This window comes from Trachurus japonicus, chromosome 18, assembly GCF_045865225.1.
Source record: "Trachurus japonicus isolate A0001 chromosome 18, Traja_1.0".
Classification (NCBI taxonomy): Eukaryota; Metazoa; Chordata; class Actinopteri; order Carangiformes; family Carangidae; genus Trachurus; species Trachurus japonicus.
The window spans coordinates 7,486,001-7,498,167 of record NC_140924.1 but is presented as its reverse complement, the minus strand read 5'-3'; the positions used below and the strand labels follow the sequence as shown (position 1 = coordinate 7,498,167).

At 45.3% G+C, this 12,167-nt stretch overlaps 1 protein-coding gene across 1 annotated transcript in view; it reads right to left on the bottom strand.

Moving 5' to 3' along the window:
* The window catches only part of trpc5a (transient receptor potential cation channel, subfamily C, member 5a), an 87,124-nt gene that overhangs the window by 31,071 nt on the left and 43,886 nt on the right, over positions 1-12,167 (bottom strand). The window contains exons 8-10 of the mRNA XM_085806305.1: positions 9,347-9,484; positions 5,478-5,676; positions 2,242-2,381 (exon numbers count right to left, since the gene is read on the bottom strand). Of these exons, the coding sequence (XP_085662431.1) occupies positions 2,242-2,381; positions 5,478-5,676; positions 9,347-9,484 (477 nt within the window). The remainder of the gene's footprint in view (positions 1-2,241; positions 2,382-5,477; positions 5,677-9,346; positions 9,485-12,167) is intronic.

The window sequence follows — 12,167 nt, the reverse complement described above, 5'->3', positions numbered from 1 at the left end:
CCAAAGTTGTGTGTCTGCACATTTTATATATGTATCTATATGTATGTGCTGATAAAAGTGTGTGTATATGTGTGTATATGTGTGTGTGTATGTGTGTGTGTAGGACCTGTGTAGGAGGTTCAGCCGCCACCATCAGTGACTCACAGCTGCTGCAGATGGCCTGGCCGTCTGGTGTGTGTGTCTGTGTGTGTGTGTGTGTGTGTGTGTGTGTGTCTGTGTGTTACATGCAGAGTGTGTTCGCGGCTGAAAGTGAGACAAAGATCAGAGAGAGAAACTCGCGGTCGGATAAACAACGATAAACAACAATGACGACGCTGGACGGTGGAGAAGAAGTTACTGACTTTAACGTCTCATCCATCCATTTCAAAATAAAGGTAGATGTTTCTGTTAAAGCTCCTTCAAAATAAAGGTAGATGTCTGTGTTAAAGCTCCTTCAAAATAAAGGTAGATGTTTGTGTTAAAGCTCCTTCAAAATAAAGGTAGATGTTTGTATTAAAGCTCCTTCAAAATAAAGGTAGATGTTTGTGTTATAGCTCCTTCAAAATAAAGGTAGATGTTTGTGTTAAAGCTCCTTCAAAATAAAGGTAGATGTTTGTGTTAAAGCTCCTTCAAAATAAAGGTAGATGTTTGTACAGCCTGTATTTAGAAACTGAGCCTTAAAGGGATACGGCAACATTTTTTTTTTACGTGTCTTGCCTCACTCCCGAGTCCATGACGAGCAGATAGACACCATCCTTTCGACTGTGCGTGCAGTAACAAGGGAGATAGAGCCGTATCGCCCGTAATTAGCTTAGCTCAAACACTGGAAGTGTATGGGTAGTGTTAGCCTGCCTCCACCTAAAGTCGCTAATTAGCTTAGCTCAAACACTGGAAGTGTATGGGTAGTGTTAGCCTGCCTCCATCTAAAGTCGCTAATTAGCTTAGCTCAAACACTGGAAGTGTATGGGTAGTGTTAGCCTGCCTCCACCTAAAGTCGCTAATTAGCTTAGCTCAAACACTGGAAGTGTATGGGTAGTGTTAGCCTGCCTCCACCTAAAGTCGCTAATTAGCTTAGCTCAAACACTGGAAGTGTATGGGTAGTGTTAGCCTGCCTCCACCTAAAGTCGCTAATTAGCTTAGCTCAAACACTGGAAGTGTATGGGTAGTGTTAGCCTGCCTCCACCTAAAGTCGCTAATTAGCTTAGCTCAAACACTGGAAGTGTATGGGTAGTGTTATCCTGCCTCCACCTAAAGTCATCAGAGAAACTCTTCAAACGGAAACCGGCGGGCCGATCTTCGTCTCAGAGCTGACAAAACTCTCCGGTAAGGCATCTTGAGCGGTCAAATGCCGCTAACGGGACGAGATCGGTCAAAACGGAGGGTTCAAGCAAAGACGGTTTATTTTGGTTCAAGCTAGCTACATCGAGGGTAGGTTAGCTTTCTGTTTCAAAGTAAAAGCACAAATTCTATCGTCATGGTTTTCTGTACGTAAAGGGCAACAGGTGTTTTATTTCGTGAAAGTAACCGGAAGTGCGTTGGTCACAACGGCTAGCTTGAGTAGCGCCGAATTCGTCCGAACAAAGTTGTAAACAGCTGGTATTTAGACAAATTAACGACACACTGCTGATCTAAACGGCTACTTTCTCACCTAAAAATGTTTGAAATGTCGATAAAGTGATATATTTACAGAGTTTAGAGCTAAAATGAAATCAGCTTCTGACTGCTGATTTCAGCTCGAGTAGGAGGCAGGCTAACGCTACCTATACACTTCCAGCGTTTGAGCTAAGCTAATTAGCGACTTTAGGTGGGAGGTAGGCTAACACTACCCATACACTTCCAGCGTTTGAGCTAAGCTAATTAGCGACTTTAGGTGGGAGGCAGGCTAACACTACCACTTCCAGCGTTTGAGCTAAGCTAATTATGGGCGATACGGCTCTATCTCCCTTGTTACTGCACGTACAGTCGAAAGGATGGTGTCTATCTGCTGGTCATGGACTCGGGAGTGAGGCAAGACACGTAAAAAAAAAATGTTGGTGTATCACTTAAAAACCAGCCGTCGGGACTTCCTGTCACTTTGTGATGTCACAACAAAGCCCCACCCCCTCACCACCTGGACAACACCATCCAATCCAACAACTTGTGTATCGTGAGTTTCCACTTCCTGTCGTTCTGCTCTTTCCCTTTGTTTAAACTCGTAAACAAACAAACAAACCAACAAACATCATATTTACGTCCTTGTGTGTTTGCGTTAAAGTGTTTTACCTTGACGTAGGCCACGATCTTCAGCGATATCGTGGCCAGGTACAAGGAGTTCATGGCGAAGTCCATGAGGTTCCACCAGTCGTGGATGTACTCTGTGAAGCCCCCGTCCCACATCTCTTTAATCTCTGCCCAGATGAAGCCTGAAACACACACACACACACACACACACACACACACACACACACACACACACACACAGACACACACACACACACACGGTCATGCCTGTGTGAGTACATTAATGTCATCCATCAGTGGTTTGTGTTTGCTGCGTTTCTGCTCTGTGACCAAACTTGTGTTTGAGTGTTTTGTTCTGGCAGCTGCAGCAGCCTCCGGGCGGTAAACACAGTAAACACAGTAAACTCACAGTAAACACAGTCAACAGAGTAAACAGTGAGTAAACAAATGTTTGTGTTGTGTGAACGACTTTAGGCAAAGTCAGGTTCAATTTTACACGAGTCAAACGTTAGTTTGAGTTTCATCTGCTCTATTCGAACGTTTGAACTTTTTACTCCAGTGATGTTGAAACATTTAACACGTGAATATTAATATTAATATAAAATAAATATAAATATTCATAGCCTATGTACAGTAAATACATATTCTTAAAACCTTCCTTTTTTCTTTGGCTTTTCACACCACATAGTTGTTGATTTTATGTGCACGGATATTTTATTCATTTATTATCATTATTTGTGTTATTATTTATTGTGTTTTTTATCTTAGTATTTTATGTTCTTATCATGTTTTTATTGTGTTTGTTTTACTGTACAGCACTTTGGAAACCTTTGTGTTTATTTAAATTTGTGCTTTATAAATAAAATTGTATTGGAATTTGATTGGCACCTCGTTTGTTAGTGCAGATCAATTTGTCATTCGTAAATGAAGCTAAACTGTCAGTTTGGCTCCTGCTACGGAGCTAACCTTAGCATTAGCATCTGAAGAGCCAAGAAATGCTGCGACTTCCACATCAAATCTTATTCCTTCACTCAGTAACAGCTGTTTACAGATGTGGTTCAAAAAACAAAACAAAAAAATCCTTTTTGTTTTGCTTGTATTTCCATTTTTACGTATCAAAGTTAGCATGCTAACTAGCTATGCCTCGGCTTGTCTTCATTTTCCGATACCGAGTCACTGCAGCGTCCGGGCCGCCTTGAAGACGTCAGCGCTGCTCAAAAGGTTGTATCTTATTATTATTAGGTACATCTTGTCTTTTAAACATAACAATAGCTCCTAATCTCTCTGCGATCTAGTGAGTAAACAGCTCTAAACGCTAACGCTAGCTATGTAGCAACAGCAAAACTGACAAACACCTCATTTAAAGTCAATATAAAGTATTTTTTCTCATTATTCCACTGCTCTGAGTTTCTCTGATTAATATTAATTCATATTATATAACCGTAGAATCTGCTGTAAACATATTATCAATGTTATAACACGTTAATAGTGAATCGAGTGTTTGAAGAGGAGGAAGAGACGATGAAGAGCAACAGATGGTTTCATTTTTTTTTTTTTCTTCAAGTGGTTATTATGGGTTTGATTTGGAAATGATTGGTGTCATCGCTCGGGAAGAAGAGAATATGGAGATGTAATCACTCTTTTTCACACCCCCACTCGTCCACCCACCCGCCCGCCAACACACTCGCGATCACCCGACCACACACACACCCACACACTCACTCACACACACACACACACACACACACACACACACACACACACACACACAGGTTTCTTTGATGATCAGCAATCAAAGTGGAAAAAAAAAAATAAGGAGGGTTTTTTTATATTTTCGCCGTCTGCTTCGCTTCCTGAACACCGACTCATTTAAACTTTAAGTTCATGTAAATGTGAATTTCTTATAGTAATAATCAATGTGAATCAATTATAATAGTAATAATTAATAGGAATCAGTTATGAAAGAAAATAAAAACAAATGCAGAATAAACACACTCAGATTTGATGAATGTATCCCTCCACCTTTCTCTAAATTAGACCCTCGCACCAGATAATCACAAAGTTTCATCATCATTATCACGGTTATTATTATTAGTAGCAGTATTATTATTATTATTATTATTATTGTTGTTATCATCATTATTATTATCAGAAACTGTTGGACATTTACATTTCCCATTGGGGGATAAATCTGTCTGCAACTGTTTTCTCCCACTGGTCCTTGAACTTATCACACATGTTGACACACTGGTGTTTAACTGAACCAACGTCTCAACGACCCTCAGATTAAAACCAGGAAGTTCTGTGACCTCTGACCTCTGTCAGCTGCAGCATACAGAACATACAGGAGGAGGAGAGAGAGAGAGAGGAAGAGAGGGAGAGGTAGGGGAGGAGGAGGAGGGAGGAGGAGGGAGAGGAGAAAGAGGGAGATGAAGAGGGAAAGGAGGAGGAGATAGAGAGGAGAAAGAGGAAGAGAGGAAGAGGTGGGGGACGAGGAGGAGGGAGGATGAGGGAGAGGAGGAAAAGAAGGAAGAGGAAGTGGAATAGGCAGATGTAGAGGAGGAGGAAAAGGAGAAGGAAGAGGATTAAAGGAGGAGGAGGGAGAGGAAATGGAAGAGGGAGATGAAGAGGAGGAGGAGAAGGAAGAAAGAGAGGAATTGGAAGAGGATGAAAGAAGGAGGAGGAGGAGGGAGAGAAAGAGGAGAAGGGAGAGGAAGAGATAGTGGAAGAGGAGGAAAGGAGAAGAAGGGAGAGGAGAAGGAAGAGGAGGAGGAAGAACAAGAACAGGAGGAAGAAAAGGAAAAGAAGAGGTGGAGGTTGAGGAAGCAGAAGGAGAAGAAGAGATGGAGGAAGAAGAGGAGGAGGAGGAATGAGAAGTTTTTTAGTTACTTTTACTGTTTACTTACTTATTTATTCTTATAGCAGAGCTGATTTGAGCTACTTTTAGTGTTTTATTTATTTAATTTTCTTAGTCCATATAGTTTTATGTAGTTTTTAGGTAGTTTTATGTTTTATGTTTTTATTGTCTCTAGTTCTTTTATGCTCTTATTCAATATCTCCAGTGTTTCCTCGGTGGGGGCTGTCTGCGCTGGGGGCTGCGTTCGGCCGTGTCTGGGATGTCTCTGTCTCGTGGCGAACATGTAAAGCACTTTGTGCTACATTTTTAATGTATGAAAAGTGTTTTAAAAATAAAGTTATTATTATTATTATTAAGAAGAAGAGGAAATGAGGAAAAAAAGAGGAGGAAGAAGAGTAGGAGGAGTAGTATTTCTCCGTACCGAGCACCCATGGCAGGATCATCCACTCCACCAGCGTGGGGGGGGGTCCCTGCATGTGCAGGTTGGTCCGGGCGATGTGCTGACTGGCCAGCAGCAGCAGGAACAGGAAGGTCAGGTACGACGCCGTGTGGCAGATGAACTTGATGAACGGCTTCTTGATGAAGCGGCCCAGAGCGCTCTGAGGGGCAAGAAGGTAGATCTGGAGGGGGGGGGGGGGGAGGAGGAGGAGGAGGAGGAGGAAGAGGAGGTGGGAGAGGAGGAGGAGAAGGAGGAGAAGGAAGAGGAAAGGAGGAGGAAGGGGGACGAAAGGGGGAGGAGGAAAAGGGAGGAGGAGGAGAAGAAAAAGGAAGAGGAGGAAGGAGAGGAGGAGGGGGAGGAGGGAGAGGAAAGGGGGAGAGGAGGAAGGAGAGGAGGAGGGGGAGGAGGGAGAGAGGAAAGGGGAAGGAGGAAGAAAGGAGGAGGAGGAAAAGGGAGGAGGAGGAAGAGGGACGAAAGGGGGAGGAGGAAAAGGGAGGAGGAGGAGAAGAAAAAGGAAGAGGAGGAAGGAGAGGAGGAGGGGGAGGAGGGAGAGGAAAGGGGGAGAGGAGGAAGGAGAGGAGGAGGGGGAGGAGGGAGAGAGGAAAGGGGAAGGAGGAAGAAAGGAGGAGGAGGAAAAGGGAGGAGGAGGAAGAGGGGAAATGGGGGGGAGGAAGAGAGGCAGGGTGAAAGGGGGAGGAGGAGGAGGAAGAAGAGGTGAAAGGGGGAGAAGGAGGAAGAAAGGAGGAGGAGGAAGAGGAAAGGAGGAGGAAGAGGTGAAAGGGGGAGAGGGAGGAAGAAACAAGGAGGAAGAAACGAGGAGGAAGAAAGGAGGAGAAGGAAGAGGGAAGGAGGAGGAAGGGGGACGAAAGGGGGAGGAGGAAAAGGGAGGAGGAGGAGGAGGAGAGGAAGAGGAGGAGGAGGAAGGAGGAGTAAGAGGTGAAAGGGGAAGAGGTGAAAGGGGGAGAGGGAGGAAGAAGCAAGGAGGAAGAAACGAGGAAGAGGAAAGGAGGAGGAGGAGGGGGCAGAGAGGAAAGGGGAAGGAGGAAGAAAGGAAGAAGAGGAGGAGGAGGAAGGAGGAGTAAGAGGTGAAAGGGGAAGAGGGAGAAAGAGGAAAGGAGGAGGAAGAGGGGGGTGAAAGGGGGAGGAGGAAAAGGGAGGAGGAGGAAGAGGAGGAGGGGGAGGAAGAGGAGGTGGGAGGGGGAGGAAAAAATGGGTGGAAGGGAGAAGATTATGGAGGAGGAAGAGGTGAAAGGGGAAGAGGGAGGAAGAAAGGAGGAGAAGGAAGAAGAGAGAGAAAGAGGAAAGGAGGAGGAAGAGGAGGAAAAGGGAAGAAGGAGGAAGAAAGGAGGAGGAGGAAGAGGTGAAAAGGAGAGAAGGGGGAAGACAGGAGGAGGAGGAGGAAGAGGGGGTGAAAGGGGGAGGAGGAGGAAGGAGAGGAGGAAAAGGGGGGAGGAGGAAGAGGTGAAAGGGGAGAGGGAGGAAGAATGGAGGAGGAAGGGCGGGCGAAAGGGGGAGTAGGAAAAGGAGGAGGAAGAGGAGTAGGAGCAGGGAGGATGAAGAGGAAGAGGAGGATGAGGAGAAGGAAGAGGTGAAAGGGGGAGAAGGAGGAAGAAAGGAGGAGGAAGAGGAAGAGGAAAGGAGGAGGAGGAGGAGGAAGGAGGAGGAAGATGGGGGTGAAAGGGGGAGGAGGAGGAGGAAGAGGGGGAGAGAAAGAAGGAGGAGGAAGAGGTGAAAGGGGGAGCGAAAGAGGGAGGAGGAAAAGGGAGGAGGAGGAAGAGGAGGAGGGGGAGGAGAAGATTATGGAGGAGGAAGAGGTGAAAGGGGAGAGGGAGGAAGAAAAAGGGGAGAGGAGGAAGGAGGAGGAAGGGGGCGAAAGGGAGTAGGGGAAAAGGAGGATGAAGAGGAAGAGGAGGACGAGGAGAAGGAAGAGGTGAAAGGGGGAGAAGGAGGTGGAGGAGGAAGAGGAAAAGGAGGGAGGAGGAAGAGGTGAAAGGGGGAGAGGGAGGAAGAAACAAGGAGGAAGAAACGAGGAGGAAGAAAGGAGGAGGAGGAAGAGGAAAGGAGGAGGAAGGGGAACGAAAGGGGGAGGAGGAAAAGGGAGGAGGAGGAAAAGGAGGAGGAGGAGAAGAAAAAGGAAGAGGAGGAAGGAGAGGAGGAGGGGGAGGAGGGAGAGGTGAAAGGGGAAGAGGGAGGAAGAAAGGAGGGGGAGAAAGAGGAAAGGAGAAGGAAGAGGGGGGTAAAAGGGGGTAGAGGAGGAAGGAGAGGAGGAAAAGGAAGATGAAGAGAAGGAGGGAGGAGGAGGAGGTGGGGGGCGGAGAGGAAAGGGGGAGGAGGAAGAAGAGGAGGAAGAGGAGGAGGGAGAGGAAAAGGAGGGGGAGATGAAAAGGAGAAGGAAAAGGATGGGTGGAAGGAGGAGGAGAAAGAGGTGAAAGGGGGAGGAGGAGGAAGAAAGGAGGCGGAGGAGGAAAAGGGAGGAGAAGGAGGAAGAGGAAGAGCAACATTAGAGAGTGAGGAGTTGAAAGGCGACGACGGAGACGAAGATCAAGAGGAAGATTAACGTCTGGAACAACTTCCCTTTAAGATGCAAAAAGAGGAAGAAAGAGAATGAAAAAAAGAAAAAGAAACAAAGATGGAGGACAGTGAGTGGATTCTCTTTGATGAGAAAAAGAAAAACTGTGTCACAGGCGGTTTCATCATCTCTGCTGCTAACGACTCCTGTGAACTCCCACGTCCTGCGGCGCCTGAACGCACCATCCTCACCGTGTTGTTGTTGTTGTTGTTATGTTTGTTTACAGCAGCAGAGAGCGATGACGATGAAGATGAAGATGTGTATCAATAATAATCAATCAATACAAAATAACCTGCTGACTCTCTCTCTCTTTCCTACTGGTTCTGTGTTTCGAGTCCTTGAACGCACCACAGAGATACGGAGCCAAAATGGCGTCAAACGTCACATTTGTCTTCATGTTCAGTTTCATTTTAAAGTTTTAAACTAATAAACTAAAAACTAATAAAGTTTAATTGAACATTATGAAACAAACTAAAACAGAAACCTCCTGGTTCTGGTTCAGTCAGACGTGATTTAAGCTTCACTTCACTTCCTGCTTCTCTGTTTGTGTCGTTGTCATGGTCACGTTTCCTAGCAACAGGAAACAACTAAATTTAACACAGTTTCACTTCACAGTATCACTGACGACCGTTTAGTTGGAGCAGCTTCTTTCTTTCTTTCTTTCCTTCCTCCAATTCCTTCCCTCTTTCTTCCTTTGTTCTTTCCTTCCTTCCTTCTTGTCTTTCCTTTTTCTTTCTTTCTTCCTTCCCGCCGTCCCTCCTTTCTTTCTTCCCTCCCTCCTTCCTTTCTTTCCTCCTTTCCTTTCTTTATTTCTATCCTTCTTTCTTCCTTTATTATTTCCTTTCTTTCTTTCTCTTCTCCTTCCTTCCTTCTTTCTAACTTTGTTCTTTCCTTTCTTTCTTCCTTCCTTCCTTCCTTTCCTCCTTCCTTCCTTCCTTTTTTCTTTCTTTCTTTCTTTCTTTCTTTCTTTCTTTCTTTTTTTCCAGCCTTTCTTTCTTCCTTCCTTCTTCCCTTTCTTCCTTTATTCTTTCTCTTCTCCTTCCTTCCTTCTAACTTTGTTCTTTCCTTCCTTCCTTTCTTTCCTTTCTTCCCTTTTTCCTCCTTTCTTTCTTTCTTTCTTTCTTTCCAGCCTTCCTTCTTCCATCAAATCGTTCACTGCTCCCTCGCTCCCTCTCTTGTCTCCTTAACTCTTCCTCTCCTGCTTCCTTAATCTTCAGACAGAGTCTCTCTCATCCCTCCCTCTCTCCCTCCCTCTCTCCCTCGCTCCCTCGTTCCTTCGTACCAGAGAGAAGACAGGAAACAGGAGGCCAATGATGAAGCAGGTCACCAGCTTCATCACCCAGTGTCTCCGCCTCCAGCCGGGGAAACCGTCGTACCACAGAGTCGCCAGCAGCTGCTGACAGTTGGGCTGGGCCACGAACTGAGAGAGAGGGAGGGAGAGAAAGAAAGAGAGGGAGGGAGAGAGAGAGAGAGAGGGAGAGAGTCAGGAAACACTGGGAAAACAATGAACAAAAACACCTGAACCCACCAAACCTCAGATTTCCACTTCCTCACAGTCACAGTTTCACCTTCAACTCATCAACCAAACTGATGGATCAGATGAAGTCTGAAGATGGAGTCAAACTTTTTCCCATTTAAAACGTTTTTTTTCCTCCAAATATTTTGCTGTATTAAAGTCAAAACTGAAGAAACTGAACTCATTCATCTACGTTTCTGATGTTTTCGTCTTATTTAATGTGATTTTCTGGTTTAACTGTTTGATTCTTCTGTTTTATTTATTTTAATCTAACCCTCCACTCACTCACATTTAAAGCATCATTGTCTCATGTTTGTTTGTTTGTTTGTTTTCTGTTAGTTTTGATTCCTTCATCTGATCTGATGTTTTATTTAGAGGATAAAATGACTTGATTTGATTTAAAGCCCCAGAATGTAACTTATTTGGCTTTTTATTATCAAAAATCAAATCTGTCTTTCATAAATACGTATTTCACTGAAGTGGAATCACAGCCGCAAAGAAATGAAAGCTTTCTGGTACCTTAGAATGAGTTGTTACAAGTCGTTACAAATACATAAGTGGGCGACGCACCGAACCGAGGCGGCCATGTTGCATCGCCATTTTTTACCACTGTGTAGTGTGAGGAAGGACGGAGGCACCGGTGTTGCATTCAGGTGCAGTCAGGCAGACGGCCGTCGGCAAACCAACCGGATGTCATTTTACTCCACGAGAGAAAGACGGTAAAAACAATACCACATCACCATGACAACATATTGTCACGCCTGTATTGTTTTGCCTCGTGTCTGTTGTCTGTCTGACTTCTGCCCGATTTCATGTGAATGCAACATCAAGAATACGTTCAGATATGCAACCGCACCGCTAGATGGGGGGAATTCCTACACACTGGGGCTTTAAAGAAAACTTTTAATCAGTAAAAACACCAACGACAGAGAGTGTAAAGGTTTTACAGACCGGACGAGGAGCAGGAAAATAATCAAACTGACACCTTGAGGCGCTATACCAAATATATTTATCATTATTTATCATTATTTGGACAGAAATCAGACCTGCGATCAGTCCGGACGGTCCGGTGTGTTTTGTGTTTATGTCACTTCCTGTCTGTTTACAGCTCGTCCACCTTCACTCGTCCTCTGAGTCACCAACTTCTTTCTGTCCTCCTCCTTTACCATTGTCTCTCTCTCTGTCTCTTTCTTTCTTTTCTCTTTCTATCCTTCTTTCTATCCTTCATTCTTCTTCTGTCTGCTCCCTTCTTTCTTTTCTCTCTCCGTCGTCCTCTGACTCAACAGGAGACGAAGCTTTTAATCTGCTGCTCTGTTGCCAAATCTCTTCTCGTCTTTCCCCTCCCTCTCCTCCCTCCTTCTCCTCCCTCCCTCCCTCCCTCCTTCCCTCCCTCTCTCCCTCGTGTGTCTTTCAGGATGATTTGCTCTCGCTCTGTAAATACGTCTCATCCTCTAAAAAGGTTGTAGTGACAGTGGTTGATCCATCAAACCGTTTCCTCTCAAACAAACATCCAGCTCACTGTCACTGTCACTGCTGCTCGCCCGCCCGTCCGCCTTCGCACAAGGACGCCGGCGGCGGCCATCAACCCGGCGATCAGCTAAAAGAGCAGGAAGAGGCTGAAGCTGTCAATCAAACACAGGAACATTTGGCGGCGGCTCCAGATTCCTACACATCGTCTCTCAGATCGTTACAGAAATGATTGATACTTGGCTCAGTGAGCGTTACGACGTGTTTCTATTGGTTGTTGAGTAATTGAGTAAATTCCATCGGTTTCCTGTTTATTTCCTGTAAGACATCTAGGTGTCTATTTGGGACCAAGGTTATTATATCTTTGCTTTGCTTTATTTCAAATATGTATGAGTAACACAAGAAAGTCATCTGAGAAACTGGTTAACAATAATAATGTGAACCCAACATAGGATAAAGCATTATGCTAAGCCAGGGGTGCTCATTACGTCGATCGCGATCGACCGGTCGATCGCGAAGACATTTGGGTCGATCGCGTGATGAAGAACAAAAAAAAAATAAAATAAAATAAAAAAATTAAAAACACAGTTGTCTGGACAGCAGGCATTTTTCTCACAACCGACCCATAGACTGTAAAAGAACCGACCTCAAAAGCGAGGGCAGGTCCGCCGAAGCATCATTCCGGGTGAATCAAGCTCTCCGCCCGTTGTCTTTGTTGTTAATTTGTTGCCGCTCCACAGAGCACATGGCTACTTAAAGGGGAACTAAACCCCTCAGTTTTGGATGACGTGCTCTAAGCTTGAAATTCAAAAAATGCCTTGATTATGGGCGGGACTCCAGGAGCACTCTCCGATCCCCCCCCCCCCGCGCCCCATTCACACCCACGAAATCACACAAAAGAGAAAAAAAAGTAATAAACACACATCGACACTTCTGCTAGCGCTAACAAGCTACTAACGAGCGACTCTAACAGCACTAGTAGCGCGGACACTACTAGGAGAGGACGCCAGAGCCGTGACACAGCATCTACAGCTGATCCGCCGGCTCGTTAGCTCGTTAACGGCTCGTTAGCGCCTGCCGCAATAACGATTCCCATTCAGGCAGCTATTAGCAACCGTTA